This window comes from Panthera pardus, unplaced genomic scaffold (genome assembly GCF_024362965.1).
Source record: "Panthera pardus isolate Hobbes unplaced genomic scaffold, ASM2436296v1 HiC_scaffold_20, whole genome shotgun sequence".
NCBI lineage: Eukaryota > Metazoa > Chordata > Mammalia > Carnivora > Felidae > Panthera > Panthera pardus.
The window spans coordinates 69,710,211-69,726,039 of record NW_026526766.1 but is presented as its reverse complement, the minus strand read 5'-3'; the positions used below and the strand labels follow the sequence as shown (position 1 = coordinate 69,726,039).

Below are 15,829 nucleotides of genomic sequence, written 5' to 3'. Positions count from 1 at the left end.
GGCCCATCTGGGCTCTGAAGGGCGAATAAGAGTTTGCCGGTGAGAAGGGAGAATGTATTTGAGAGGCATGGATTTGCATATAAAGGCTTGAAAGGTGCTTTAGGGTGTCTGACAAATGGCAATAGTTTAGAATTCAGAATGGGGGGTGGGGTGCAGTGACAGCGGGGCTGAAGTAGCAGGCAGGGCCAGACTAAAGAAAGCCTTGTAGGCTTTGCATTACCTGTAGGTAATGCAGAGCCACTGAAAGATAAGGCCTCTGAAAGGGAGGGTGAGTCTGGTTTAAAATGCATTCAGTCTCCCCAGGAAATTAATATAGGCTGGCTAACCATTTGCACGTGAATTTGTCCAGATATGAAACATAGATGGCCCAGGCCCCCTTTCACACTCCGAGGACGGTCATTTTTACCAGTGTCCCTTGTCATCAGCCTTGCTGAGAGATCATAAATAGGGGAACGACTTGGCCTATTTCCTTTTCTGAAAGGTGGGTGTCTTGGGAGCGGGGTAAAGTTTGGATCAGAGAGGGAGAGACATAGCGGTCCAGGGGATCAGGCAGTGACTGTGGAAAAGTGAGGTTGGCAGAGAAAGGCCCGGCTCAGCTGCCCACACCAGGAAAGTCTCCTTGACTCTTCTCTGCTCTCCCCCTTAAGTAGATGGAATACTAATCTGATTGGTCAGATTCCAGGGCAACGGTTAGGTCAAGTTTGCTTGTGTGCAGGGGTCACTGAGCATAAAAAAAATGACACACAAGAATGTGCTCCTCTCTTCCTTACACCCACACCTAGTGCACTGCCTTTGCATCTGGAGTCAGTTAGTGGCTAGGAGGAAACATCCCCCAAACAAAGGAGGGTTTAGGGAGAGACAGAGAAACAGAGACTTAGAGAGACGGAGAGAAAGAGACCCTCTTAGGCCTTGAGGCTAGAAAGCTGGGCTCCAACTCAGCTTTAGAAGAGGACCCGGGGTGCTGGGCTGGCCCAGCAAAACCAAAACAAAGCACAGCTTGTATCCGTGGCCAGTGCCCTTGCTGCCTGTCTGTTTCCCCTGGGAATCTCCCAGGCGCGGGGGAGTGGCAGGGCAGGACAGGCCTGCAGTGACTTCCATCTTAGTATCATCATAAACACCCCTGCCTTTATTTCTCACAGCTGAATAGAAAGGGAGAAAATGGCGGGGGGTGGGGGGTGGGTGGGGAGGGGTGGGGGGGGCGGGCGGGGAGGGTTGGGGGAGGCGGGGAGGGGAGGGGATGAAGGGATGAAAAAGAGGGTGGAGTCTTGGAGGTCAGAAACTGGCTCTAGGGAGTACAGAAGAACAGGGCCCCCTCCCAGTGAGTCAGTGAGGGCGGGAGTTGGTGTGGCTTCGGGGAAGGGCCGGGTTGCAGTTTGGAGAGGGCCAGGAGGGAGGGAAGGAGGCCCAGCCAGATAGCTGTGGGATCCGGGGGTTCCAATGCCAGCGAGCTGCTGCTCACCAGCTATGTGGCCTCAGGCAGGTCCCACAACTTGTCCGTGCCCCAGTTTCCTCAGCTGTAAACTGGGGATAAGAACACCTCACAGCCAGAGTTGTCATGCAGAATAATTAAATGCGGTCATGTCTGTGACAGCACTTAATAAACCATAAACCTCTGAGCAACACAGAGAAATATTATCCTTTTTAGGATTCCCTTGGGAATGAAAAGCGGGGTGCCTCTGAGAATTCTCAGCTCCACCCAGCTCTCTGCTCAGTTTCACAAAATGCCATTTACTCTTCTCCCCCAAACCCTCTCTATGTGTTTGTTCTCTGATATTCCCACTTCCCTTTAGTCTCTCCTCCTCGGGAGGCTTTGTCCTTGTTTTCTCCTAATATGTATTGGCCTCCCCAATATTAAAATAAGAACCGTAGTCTCAAAACGTTTGCTTGGTCCTCCTGCCCCCTTCTAGTTACTGCCCGGTTCCCTCTTCCTCCCAGTCTTATTTGTTTACAGGAGTTTTGCAGTTTACAAAGTTTTTTTTTTTCCTTGCATCGACTGCTTTGTCATAGCATTAGTATCATAATAAAACTTTGAGGTTGGTAGTATCGGCCGTACTTGCCCATTTTACAGATGAGAAAAGTGAGTCTTGGACTAGAGTCCAACAGAACTCCCGTGTTGTTTCTTTGATACTTCGCCGCTTTCCTTTGATGCTAAGCTTTCAAAGTGAGTGGTCTGGATGTACCATCTCCATTACCCTGCTCTCATTTTCTCTTCAATTGTGTAATCCACTGGCTGCTCCCACCATGTGGGCCACAGCTCTTCTCCAGCTAGCCTACTTCAGAGGCCCGTCACGGACCTCACTCCCCTTAAACCTTCACTGCCATGCATCTGACCCTACCTACTACCTTCTCTTTCTTCAAATTCTCTTTCCTTGGCTTGAACTAGGACTTGAAGTCTACAACAGAAAAGGAGGTGATGGGGAGGGTTCCTTTTGTGTCTGTGGCTCCTGTACCTCGGTTGTACAGGGTTAATTAACCCCAGTGAGTCATGGAAGCCTCGCTTATTGGAATACTGCTTCCCCGGCGTGCTCTGAGCTGTAGCAGGATTTCAAAAGCAGATTCTCCTCAGCCACCAGCCCAGCTGCCAAGGGCCTTGCCACAAAAGAGCAATTTGCCTTGGTTTTGACCAACTTGACAGAAGATGGGCTTTTTACTTGATGGCAAAGAGGATCAGAGCTGTCATCTTATGACTCGGCTGGGCATGGGAAGGCTGATGCCAGTAGTCTTGGACAGAGCAAAAGGGGTCACTACTTGGAATTAGACTCTCCCAGCAGGACTGGAGCAGGGACTAGGCAGATGAACCCAGCTGTAAGTGATGGTGTAGGGGTGATTGATGTCTAGTCCCGCATTGTCTGATATGGCCACCATGAATCATTCATAGCTATTTAAATTTAAGTGCAACAACATTAAATGTTTGGTTCCTTAGTTGCACTAGCTATCTTGCAAGTGCTCAATAGTCACATGTGCCTAGTGGCTGTCATATTAGACAGCACAGTTACAGAATGTTCGCTGTAGAAGTTCTATAGGACGACACTGATTTTAGAGCACTGGATAGAAAAGAAGAAAAGGTAAGCAGCTGGCTAAGAGAGTAAGAGAAAGGCAAACTCATCAGGAATGTCCAATAAGAGGGGTAACGTCAGAGATGTAGGCAGGGAGGTGGCAGGGTGAGTAGGCACTAGGAAAATGCCCCCTTTCTACTCCTTGAGCACCTCTCCAGTGTGAATGTTAGGACTATCACACCAGAGCCACAGGTGTTTTCCCAAAGCAGGATGCACACCTGCTAGGGACAAAATGGGTCCTCAGATAGGAAACCCATGCTAGGGCTGGCATCAGGGGAGTGGGGGGACACCCAATTCTCTCCAGATGTTGATCTTTTGAGTCTAGACAGAGGGCTGGATAGTAGATGTTTGAAATGGAGATCTAGGAATGAGATGCTGAGGAAGAAGTCAGAAATACGATCTGGAGCAGGGGGAAGGGTTGGCTAAAAATACAAATTTGGGAATCAGTTGTAGTCACTCAGAAGTCCTTTTGTCACTGCCACTTCCGTATCTAAAAATTTGGATGATGGTTTGTTAACTCTCCATTTATTTCTGGACCATTCAGTGATGAGTCTTGCTTTGCTAATGGTTTGCTTGAAGACAAGTCCTTTAAAGGATGAACAGAGTGGGGCACCTGGGTAGTTCAGTCGGTTAAGAATGAACAAAGTAAGTGTCTATTTAAAACAATGCTTACGCTCTGTGTTTGGAAAATAGAGCAAATGAAGGAGAGGAAAGATCTGGGACCTGGAAAATCATCATTCTAATCTGATTCATTCCTTAAATTGTAAATTCCAGGGGGTAGCTTCAGGCACAGCTGGGTCCAGGCAGGCAAAAATTGAATTGTCATATGAAATTGACGTCTCTCCATCTCTTGGCCCGCTTCTCTTTGTGTTGTTATCATCTCAGGCTTTCTGCATGTGGCGTCAATATGGGCCCACACAGCCACATAGACTTAACACTGCTGGTTCCCAGTAATTTCAACAAGAGGTCCTGGGCTGACCTCCATTGGCCCAACATGGGTTACTACCCATTCTTGAGCCAGTAACAGGTCTGTGGAAATGCAATGGTCTGATTAGCCAGGCCTGATCGCGTGCCAAACCTGAGGCAGGGGATGGGGTCAGCTTCACCTAGATCATTAGGCCTCTCAGTGCAGGGGAAGGAGTTTGCGCAGTAACCCAAACTTTGTAACCCAAGATATAGGCTAGCAGAAACCACAGCTGCCCACTACACAGTCTTTAATTAATGATAGCTATTATTGTGAAACAAAACCAGAAAGATTAAGCAGCCATTAATTAAATACTAAAAAGGGTAGGGAAGGCTTCGTGGTACCTAGTAAGGTCTCAGTAAACGTCTATGGAAAGAAAACTTTACAAGGGAGTAAATAGGAACATATACTAAAGTGCAATCTTGTTCTATGAAAAAATGAGTCTGATGGAATGAGGGCACAATTTTATTGAGTCTAGGAAATGAGCCAGGAAACAAAGGATAGGGATAAATGGCGCATTTCTGAAAGGAGTTCCTTAGAGACAGGGCTAAGGGCTGTTTAATTAACATGTAAAACTACTCCAGAGGAAGGGAGTGCATAAGAAACTCTCCAAGGTTTGCTGATGATACGAAGCTCTTGGAGCAGTGATGACAAGCCCGATGGGAAGCTCTCATGAACCTGAGGAAGTGGCCGAAAAAGTGGGAGCTGAGCTTTAACCAGGACAAGGCAAGAGGGTGATTCTAGAGATGAAGTTCTAAACTCAGCCCGTGATGTATTGACAAACAGGATACCTGTGCAGTTCTGGCCCGTTCACATTGAGCCAGAGGCAGTCTGAGAAACGGCAATTAAAATTTTTGAATTTTATAGACCTCAGTTAACAGGGATAGAGACTTTTAGGTCCAAAAGGCAAAGATTAAGACAGAGCAATCATTGAAATAATAGCACTGTGAACGGACAAAATGCAAGCTGGCTCATCAAACGTTGAAATTCTGAGGTTGAAACCTGAGTGACATGAAATTTAATCAAAGGAAGGCGGGAGCTTCTGTTTCTGCTCTGCGTGGTAGAGAAAATAGTGCTTAAATTACTCTACTGATGAGGACTGCATGAGATCAAGTAGGGTACGGTGCCTGATGCAGAGGAAGTGGAGGTGAACCTAGAGCCACATGGAGTCCCCCTGGGATTCTAGATGATGCGGTGCTGTCGGTAGCATAGGGAATCTGCAGTCAGGGGACAGGAGTGTGGGCTTAGGCTGTGCTCTGATGTCCATCTTCCCCATCCCTAAAAGGCAACAGCCATACCTACCATAGGTAGGTACACCCATAGGGCCACATGACAATGAAATAAGATCCTGCATTCATTCAGGAAGTGGTTCTCTTGAACATCTACTACTCACCAGACAGCAATCTAGGTACTAGATGACGATACAACGATGAATAAGAACAAGCCATGTCCTCACAGAAGTTGGTGTCTAGTGGGAGACAATGACAGTGAATAAATCACCAGCTGAATGAGACTCACGGTGGAGGGCTGGTTTTGAAAACCATAATGTGGGGCACCTGGGTGGCTCAGTCGGTTAAGCACCAGACTTTGGCTCAGGTCCTGATCTCGTGGCTCGTGGGTTCGAGCCCCGCGTTGGGCTCTGTGCTGACAGCTCAGAGCCTGGAGCCTGCTTCGGATCCTGTGTCTCCCTCGCTCTCTGCCCCTCCCTCCCCTTCTGAAAGACAAACATTAAAAAAGAAAAAAGAAAACTGTAATGCACCAAACTAATATAACGATACTGCACTTGTATTCATTTCCTATTGCTGCTGAAATAAATTACCACGAACTCAGTGGCTTAAAACAACACAAATGTATTATTGTACAGTTTAGAAGTTGAGAGTCTGAGATGGATTTTACAAGCTAAAATCAAAGGCTGCATTCCTTCTGGAATATCTAGGAGAGATCATCTGTTCCTTAACTTCTCCAGATTCTGGCAGCTGTATGCCTTGGCTCCTGGACCCATCACTCTGGCTTCTGCTGCCAATGGCACCTCACTGTCTCTGACTCTGACTCTCCTGCCTCCTTCTTATAAGGACTGTTGGGATTATACTGGACCCAACTGGATCATCCAGGATAATCTCTCCACCTCAAACTCCTTAATTTAGTCACATCTGCAAAGGGGATTGTGATGTGGACATCTCTGGGAGGACATTATTCGGTCGACCACATTACTTTTGGGCTATCCAGTAGGAAATGAGCTGTCCTTAGCAACCAGCAAGTAGATTGGGCTACCTCTGAACACCAACTTGCTGCTGGTCTTGTATTAGGGCAAGCAGAGTGGGTATCCGAAGGCTGACTGCAGATGCCCCTTCACAATACAATGTCACGTAGTAGAGCCCCGGAGAGTCACACAGAGAACACTATACAAGTGAACATGCTTGCGGCTGCCATGCAGGAGCTCCGAGACCTCAGGCAAGGATATTACTCCTCTAAGCCCCAAATCCCACGTAAGTCAATGGGGATAAACAAAACTACCTGGAAGGGTTGGAGTGAGGATTAATGAAAATATCATCCATGAAATCACCTAAGACCGTGCCTGATCCTCAAAAAATGCTTATTTTGGAATGCCTCCTGAATCCGTCCCTCCCTTTTTCTCTGTCCCTTTTGCTGCGACCACTGCCTCCTTCCACACCTCTCAGAAACCTCCACTGTTTATCATGCCAGGTGCCTCAGCCTGGCAGTGGTTAGGAGCAACAGCCTTGAAGCTCTGTGAACGAGCCCCTATTAACCGTGAAATCTGGAGCGGGTCTCTGAAGCGCCCTAAGCTTCAAGTCTGTACAAGGGGGATAACACCGGCTATAGAACCAAGTTATTCCGAGGATTAAGTGAGATGATGAATGGAAAGGGCTTACTTAGCACAGTGCCAGGCACAAAAAACAGCAGTGTTCTTGTTCTGGTGAGGCCTTCCCTCCTTTCAACCTCCTCTTCCTCAATATTCCTTTCAGCAACACTGGACGACCCACTTCTCCCGGAAGCAGGCCTTGAATGTGTCTACCGGAGGGGCACGGTTTATAAACACTTCTCTCTGCCTCGGACCTTTACCAGCCTTTTCAGTTATGGCTGTTTATTTATGCGGGCCTCTGCCTCAATACTGCACACAAGCTTCTTGAGGAAAGGTGTTTTTTCTGCGGCGTAGGTCGGAAAAGTACGCTTCCTCCTTGTCCGGCCTCAATTTCCTTATTTGGATCGAGTCCATTGGACTGGAATGGCTACCAGGGCCCTTCCAGCTCTGAGATTTTAAACGGACAGAACTTAACTTAGTAGGGACATTGTAGATCAACTAGTGCTCCCCTCTCCTTTTCCAGAAGGGGCAACTGAGGGCCCACTAGGGCCTTCACTGAACGCTATTCTCCCTCTCTCTCTTTCTCTGGCCTCCGAGACAAGGGTCCTGTAAGGCATGCAGCCCCGTTTTCCTTGCTAGGCTGGGGGAGACTCTGGCGGCTCCAGGGCTCTGGGCTCGGGACGCCGGAAACACGTGTGTGCTCACCTACGTGTACACACGTGAGCACACCTACAGCAGCAGGGGGCGCTCGGGCCGGCAGGGGGCAGCACAGCCCCGGTTTGCAATTACCCGGCGCAGCCCCGAGGGAGGAGGGCGTGCTGCAGTCCCGGCGGCGGTGGCGGCGGCTGGAGGTGCAACCTCCCAGGTGGGAGGCGGGGGCTGCGGGCGCAGGAAAAGGCGCCTCGGGAGCCGGCGCTCGGCGGGGCCTCCTCGGGCCCCGGGCGCGGCGCGGCGCGGCGAGTGGGAGCGAGCGCGCCGGGAGCACGCAGGCGCCCTGCTCGGCTGGCCCTCGGCCGGCGCGCGGCGCGGGAGCAGCCCGCAGCCCGCGCCCCGCGCCCCCCGCAGCTCCCGGGCCGCCCGCGGCCGGCCGTCGGGAGCGGCCCCTCAGCGGCAAGCTCGGGCCGCCGGCCCGGGAGAGCGCGCGGCGGCAGCGGCGGCGGGACGGCCCCGGGGCCGCCCCGAGCGCGCCCTCCCGCCCGCGGCCACTCGCGGCCGGCGCTGGCCGGGCCGGCGCGCCCCGCAGGCAGCCGGAGCGCGGCCTCGGCCTCGGCGGGAGCGAGCCCCGGGCTGCAGGCGTTGGGAGGCGGCGCGGGCGGCCGCGGGCACTGACGGCGTCGCGGGGCGCTCCCGGGCGGCGGCGCAGCGGCGGCGGCGCAGGGGGCGGAGGCAGGGGGCGCCCCCAGCCAGGATGCTGCGGTTCCTGCGCCGGACCTTTGGCCGCCGCTCCATGCAGCGCTACGCGCGGGGCGCGGCGGGGCGCGGGGCCGCCGGGCTGGGGGACGAGCGCGACGGGGGACCCCGGGGGGGCCCGGCCGCCGCCGCCGCCGCCTCCTCGACGCTGCCCGCGGCTCCGGGGGGCAGCGTGTTCCCGGCCGGCGGCGGGCCCCTGCTCACCGGCGGTGCGGCGGTGCACATCTCCGCCGCCGGCGCTGCCAAGGCCACCCTGTACTGCCGTGTCTTCCTGCTCGACGGGACTGAAGTGAGCGTGGACCTGCCGGTGAGTGACGGGGCCGACCCGGGGTACTGACACCCCTTGGGGCAGCTCCCCTCCCCCGCTGCTCCCCTCTGGGAGATCCAAGGATCCCTTCCCCCTTCTCCTGCGATCACTTCCTACCCCTGCTTCCCTCTCGGGCCACCCCGTCCCGGTCTCTTCTGGAACCCCATCCGTGGCTTGTGCCCCCTCGTTGGGACACTGCGCTGCTGGATTGCGCCTTCTCCGGTTCCCACCTAGTCCTTTGGGCCTCACTCCCTCCCCAGCTCACCCAGTCCCCTCTTCCCGAGTCCCCGCCCCCTGGCGCGGGTGACCGGCGTTCCCCTTCCGCCCCCTGGGTTCCAGCGGGGGCCTTCTTGGTGCTGGGTTATTGCTTAGAAAAATCTCAGAGCAATGCGGGGCTGCCTCGAGGTGGCCTGCTTGCCCCCACAAAGTCGCCATCAGGCCTTGTGGAGACGGCAGGAAGGAGAAGCCTCGTCCCCAGCTGCCCAGCAGGTGCCCCAAGTTTGGGAGGCAGTGTAGGGACCATTTCTCTCCCTTTCTCGATGCCCGCCCCCGCCCCATCCCAAAGAGTCCCTACAGTCCTTAGTGTCGCGGAGAGGTGGGGGGGGGGGGGGGGAGGCAGGTGGGCGACTTGGGAGCTAACTCTAAAATCGACTCTCTTGGACCTGGCCAACTTTGCACCTGCAGAGCCCTTTGCTGGGGCGCCGGGAGTTGGCCTTGGGGCCCCCACGGGGCCTGGCGCGCCGGACTTTGCGCCCTGGGCAACGTGCGTGGGGCAGCCAAGGCACCCCCGGGCGGCGGCGCCGGGTCCGGGGCCACCCGCCCACAGGTGGTTGCACCCCGCCCCCCTGCAGCAGATAGCTAGGTTGGCGCTGCTGTCCCCGCCAGGGCGTCCGGCTTTCTAGCCCGAAGGGGCCAGATGTGATCAAATCAAATCCGCACGTTAATGGGGCGCCTACTGGGCACCTGGCGCTGCGGCAGACGGTGCCTTTGGGAATCTTTGGGTGTGACTGAGGACACAGCGCTGATTGAGCTTTTAGATGAATGTTACAGGTTATTCCGAGGGTTTCATGCGGAAAAAATAACATACCCAGACTTGCAAAGGAAACACTTAGGCCTTACCTGGTGGGGGAAATTCTTTAGATTTCGGGAGAGAACTAGGGACCTGTAAGGGTTTTAGATGGGAAAATCAGAACCTGCTTGGCCTTGGAGTTTAATGCTGCCTTAGGTTTAATTTTGAGAAGGTTTCAATTTATGGCAATTTTATTTTTGTGGTTCCTAGTGCTCTCCATAGAATATCATTTTGTTATGATAATACCCTTTTGGGGCCTTTTTATTCATGGAAAAGGAGCCAGCGTTCCTGTGCTTAGAGCTGTTGTCTTTAAAATAGCATGAAAATGTTACTCCTCCCCAGGATTGAGGCTTTCCAGCTTGTATTGAGCTGGGAGAGGAGGCCTGAAGAGCTTGGAGGAGTGGAGAGGTGGGCAGCTTCTGTGTGGAGAGGATGTGGCGTATTTTGCCATCTCGGATCAGGGAGAGGAAAGCTCTCCATGGGAACTTTGACCGTGCTCCTTGAGGATTTTCTTGTCGGTTCCCCAGGGATGGTTCATTTTATAAAATGTATTGCTTCTGTCAGGTTTGTGCGACAGGCGTTAAGTGGTGTTTCTCGGATGAAAAATGCAAACTGAGTCAGGTGCATGTGTGGTGGATGGACCCAGACAGGTACACCAATGATCTGGTTGGGATTGGACCAGCAATGCTGATTTATTAGGGCTGGGGGAGCCCTCGCTCCGCGTGGGGGAGGGGGATGCTTAAATTGAAAGGTTTCTCCACTTTACAAAAGGTTGCTGGACGAAAGATTTCCCCAGGTTTTCTTATGATGGCAGATTTCTCCATGCTTTAGGATGTGATGTCCTAAACCCGAAATTTTATTTATATGGACACACCCCATCCAAAGACAAAATGCGGGCTTTTGTCATGTGAGCCCTCCCGGAGGAATGATGAAGAAAAATTACCAGTGAGCACGGCTCATCGATTTAAAGATTTATTAGATATCAGAACTGCATCACACAGTCTCCTGTGCTCGTCCTCTCAGATCAGAGTGTGAGTTCCTGTAATTAATTCTCTGAGTACGAGGTTAGCACCCGGTGGCCAGAACCCAGTGAGTTTGTGGATGAATTTGTAGCACGCATGCTCCTTCCTAAGACCCATTTCACTGGGCTCACTTTTTATGCTATCCTGTTTGGCATTTAGCCCTGCTTATCATTATTTTCCTCTTCTGCTTTCCTGGATTTTTACCGCTTCCTGGGCTCTGGTGTTGCATTGCTGCCTGTCACAAAGATAGGACTCACCTTTGGCCGCCATACCCCTAAGCTGGATTTTCTGTCTCCTGTCACTTCCCCAGGCACTCAGTGCACTTGCCGGGCTAACTATGGCCCCTTTGTAATTAAAACCCTCTGGTGGTGTTAGCTTCAAGAATTCCTTTGCTCAGCATACTAACAGTGATTATGTATTGTCATAGCCATTTTATTGGCCCTAATCTGGACACTTTAGATTCTGAAATTGACTTGAACACAACAACACTTTCAGTGTGACCATGCCAGGGCACCTTTTCTTGAGCATGTCCAGTGTGCCAAGCATTGTGCTGTGGGCACAGGTGAAGGAGAGGTGGCCTGGAGGCTCTTGGGAAACACAGGTAAAAACATGCCTTTTTATTCTAAGTGATGCTAAGTGATGTGACAGGCTCACCCAGACAGGGTCCTGGGGGATGGGCAGGTTAAGAGGGCTTCCTGGAGATTTTGACTCTTGGGGTCATAGGATCTCAAATCCAGTGTCCCCTGTGCATGTTTTAGAATACCTATTGTGTCAGGTCTACTCCTTGGCTAACTCGTGGCCAGTGGTTATATTTAGGAAAGGAAGAAGCAACTGTAATTGTCTTCAGCCATCCTCAGATGGGGTCTGTAGTCTCCTTGTCCGGTGGTAGGCTGCATCCCCTAGCATGCCGGCCCGTTTTTAACCTTTGTTGTGGTTTCTCAGTCTTGGGTAAAATGTGAACAAAAGGATCTTAAAAAAAAAAAAAAATCCATCTGTAACTTGCTGGGACGCCTGGGTGGCTCAGTCGGTTAAGCCTTTGACTCTTGATCTCAGCTCAGGTCATAATCTCAACAGTTTGTGAGATCAAGCCCCACATCGGGCTCCTGCACTGACAGCACAGAGCCTGCTTGGGATTCTCTCTCTCTCTCTCTCTCTCTCTCTCTCTCTCTCTCTCTCTGCCCCTTCTTTTCCCATGCTTGTGCGTACTCTCTCTCTCAAAATAAATAAATAAGCTTAAAATAAAATGGGCTTGACAAACCCAGCTTCCAGGGGAGTCCCTGGCTCACCCTACAAGCCAGAGTGGTGCCGTGAGCCACCCCTCTTCAGAAAACCTGTCCTTGGAAGGTGCTGCCTCCCTCTCCTTAGACTAACCCTGCCCTGCGCAGCCCTCAGGTGTGGTCTGGTCCGAGCAGGGCAGGACTCCCTCAGTCCTACCCTAGACACTTGCCTTCTATTAATGCAGCCGAAGATCCCATTAGTGTGCTTGGCAGCGGCACCCGCTGTTGACTCATATTAGCTCTCTGTTGACTAAATCCCTGGCATCGCTTTTGCTCGTGAGGCTGTTGCTCAGCCCCGTCTCCCCCTCCCCTGCGTGCACAGTCTCCCGGCAGCTCTGTGTGGAAAGCTGTCAGGAGGTGTGCGTGACTGGCTGGTTAGCGCTCCCGCCGTGCCTCGGAGGGCACGGCTTCTTGGCCAGTGGTGGTGCCATTGGCACGTTTGCTTTCACCGAATCTGGGACTCAGCATTGGCTCATTGTGGTTCAGTGCTAGTGGGGAGAACTTCAGACTTGGAAGATCCGTGCTGGAGCCTTTCAGGCTGGCTGTGTAGCCCTGGGCAGCTCGAATTCTGGGAGCATCGACTTCTTGGTCTTTCAAATGGAGACGTTGGGAGCATAACGCGACAAGGATGATATAAAGGCTTCAGTACACAGCAGGGTACTGAAGGGTTGCTCAGAGGTTGTAATCTTACACACTTCTCATACCGCCTCTTTGACCTGTGGAACCAGTTGGGAAGCAGGTCTAGTAACAGATGCTAAAAACAAACCAAAAAGAGCTGTGGCAGGAAGGCTAAACATCTTTTTTTTTTTTTAAATGTTTATTTTTGAGCGAGCGAGAGAGAGAGAGAGAGAGAGAGAGAGAGGTGAGGGAAGACAGAGAATCCCAAGCAGGCTCTGTGCTGTCAACGTGGGAGCCTGATGTGGGGCTTGATGTCATGAACTGTTAGATTGTGACCTGAGCTGAAACCAAGAGTCGGACACTTAACCCACTGAGCCACGCAGGTGCCCCTAAACATCTTTTTTACTGGAAATCAGAAGTTATATGTAGTATGAGAGATGCTTTTTGAAACTTTCAGTTTTTATTTTTTAATTTTTTAAAAATGTTTATTTTTGAGAGAGGGAGAGAGAACGTGAGCAGGGGAGGGGCCGAGAGAGAGAGAGGAAACGGAGGATCAGAAGTGGGCTCTGTGCTGACATCAGAGAGTCTGATACGGAGCTCAGACTCACAACCTATGAGCTCATGACCTGAAGTTGGACGCTTAAGCCGCTGAGCCACCCAGGTGCCCCTGAAAGTTTCACTTTAGCTGAGAAGAGAATGCCTCCCTTGACACCCAATTGCAAGTTCTTAGAATTCTGGAAGTAGAATCTCTGATCCAGCTGAATGTATGTGATGGAACACAAAGAGCATATACCTTATTTTGGAGTTGAAAGGAACCCTAGACAGCACATATTCCGCCCTTTGTGTATATGGGAAACTGAGGCCTGTGGATAGAGTGACTTCCCGTTAGTCATTCAGGGAAGAGTTGGAACGGGTGAGTTTGAGGTGAGTGTAGGATCAGTGGTAAGAAGGAAGACTGACCCCCTAGTCCTGACACAGGACCACGGAAGGGGGATGAGATATGTTTCTGGCAGTTGGAAGTAGGACATATTTTCCTGAACAATGAGAAACTCCAGCAAAATGGTTCTCTGACTTCTGTGTACTCCAGAGTGCATCTGAGATTTTCTTTTCCTCCGGTTAAAATTCCCAGGGTCCACCCCCAGACTTTTTTTTTTTATGTTTATTTTGTTTTTGAGAGAGAGAGAGAGAGTGCACGCTCGCTGCGTGCACAGTGAGGGGCGGGAGTGGTGCAGAGAGCGAGGGAGACACAATTCCAAGCAGGTTCTGTGCTCCAACTCACAAACCATGAGATCGTGACCTGAGCCAAAGTCAAGAGTTGGATGCTTCACCGACTGAGCCGCCCAGGCGCCCCCAAGCCCAGAATTTCGGATTGAGAGGTTCAGGAAGTTGGACTTCTAACAAGTACCCTGGGTGATTCTGATGAACGTGGTCCCTTTGTATCCTTTGAAGAACTCTGGGTGTAGGACTGAGAGCTGAGGGTGGCCATGCTGTGCATTAAAAACTGCTGTAGGCAGGGAGAGGGCAATGACCATCTCTGAGCTGGGGGTTGACAGTATCGCTCCTGAGGTTTAGGGAGCCCACTCTTGCCACACGGAGTGGAGGCTGGGGCAGGTGAGGGCCTGGCCTGGAGAAGTGGGCAGAGTGCCACAGCTATTGGCCAGGGGAGTCCGTTGAGGGTGTGGGGACGGGAGGCGGAGGTCCAGCGGGGTCTAGCTTGGAGGCAGGGAGGTCTTCACCTCAGTTGTGGGAAGAAATGGGGGAGGCCATATGAGATACCCCAAGAGATAGGGGCAGGCAGCTCCTCATTTCCACCCTCTCTTGAGGTTCTGGCTTCCCTGGACACCTTGCCTTGCCCTGGACCTCTGGGGGGGCCTGCCTTTTCCTGCCCTGGAGGGAAAGTATTGGCTCAGGGTGGTCTTTCAGTGCTGACCGCACCTCCACCCCATCCCAGCCCGGGATTGAGACCATGAGGAACCTTGGACCCCTACCTGGGTCATGAATTTGTGTATTTTTAAAAATACCTTTGTTTTGGGGCGCCTGGGTGGCTCAGTCAGTTAAGCGCCGACTTCAGCTCAGGTCATGATCTCACAGTCCGTGAGTTCTAGCCCCGTGTTGGGCTCTGTGCTGACAGCTCAGAGCCTAGAGCCTGCTTCAGATTCTGTCTCCCTCTCTCTGACCTTCCCCTGTTCATGCTGTGTCTCTCCTTGTCTCAAAAACAAATAAACGTTAAAAAAAAAATTAAAAAAAAAATAAAATAAAAATACCTTTCTTTTAAAGGAGGGATAGTTGGTGGCAGCGGTGGTTGGGGGGGAGGCTGGTGCAGGGAGGAAGAGAGGTGAATGGTAAACATCCTTTTCTTCCCAAATGGGATACAGGCATGACCTCAATCAAACTGTGGTTTTGCACTTGCTGGATCGTCAGTGTTAATTGGGGGAAGGAGGTGTCTGTTAGCCTTTCCCATGCCAGTAACATGACCCTACACTGGTCCAGGACCGAACAAATATTAACTTGCTAAGCACTTTCACGTGCATAATCTCATTGAATTCCATCCCTAGTGCACTGCTGTGGATGAAGGCACAGGTCTGTTTAATTTTGAAATAGCGAAAGGTCAGTGTATGTGTGTGTGTGTGGGGGGGGGGGGGGGGTACTTTCCCTTAAATTTTTGCATTGGGACTTAGGAAAAAAAGCCACTCAGTAACCACAGAAATCCTCCACCCACAATTTGTCCTCAAAACACATGTTCATCCTTCTCTACTGCCTGAGTCCCTGTGCCCAGCCTTCTCCGCTCTGCCTGGAGGTTTCCCTCTGCAGGAACCTGGGCCTGTGGGCACTCCGGTTTCCTCCTCTGGCCCATGGCAACTGCCTGTGGGCAGGGTCAGCTGCCAATTCATCTTGCTGGTTTTTTTTTTTTTTCAGGTGGGTGTGTGCCTTTGTCCCCCACTTTCATTTCACATCAGAACATGCTTAAAGCAGAAAGATTAGAAAATGTAGAGAAGCCAGTGAAGTGGAAACATCTAAAATTTCATCTGAGATAACCACAGTTAAAATTGGGGTGTATGGGGTGCCTGGGTGGCTCAGTTGGTTAAGCATCCGAATCTTGATTTCAGCTCAGGTCATGATCCCAGCTGGGGTGGTGGAATCGAGCCCCATATCTGGTTCTGTGCTCAGTGCAGTGCCTGCTTGGGATCCTCTGTCTCCCCCTGCCCCTCTCTCCGGCTTGTGCATACGCTCTCTCTAAAAAAAAAAAAAAAAAAAAATTGTGGTGTGTATTCATCTGTAGTTTTT

At 51.7% G+C, this 15,829-nt stretch overlaps 1 protein-coding gene across 9 annotated transcripts in view; it reads left to right on the top strand.

Annotated features, from left to right (window-relative positions):
- The first annotated feature begins 7,660 nt into the window (after window positions 1-7,660).
- Window positions 7,661-15,829, top strand: part of EPB41L4B (erythrocyte membrane protein band 4.1 like 4B) — a 128,909-nt gene continuing 120,740 nt past the window's right edge. For 8 of the 9 annotated variants that reach the window (XM_053908162.1, XM_053908161.1, XM_019454259.2 and 5 more), the window contains exon 1: window positions 7,661-8,558. In XM_053908162.1, coding sequence (XP_053764137.1) covers window positions 8,250-8,558 — 309 coding nt within the window. In that variant the 5' untranslated portion in view covers window positions 7,661-8,249. The remainder of the gene's footprint in view (window positions 8,559-15,829) is intronic. The other variant, XM_019454264.2, reaches the window with a different exon arrangement.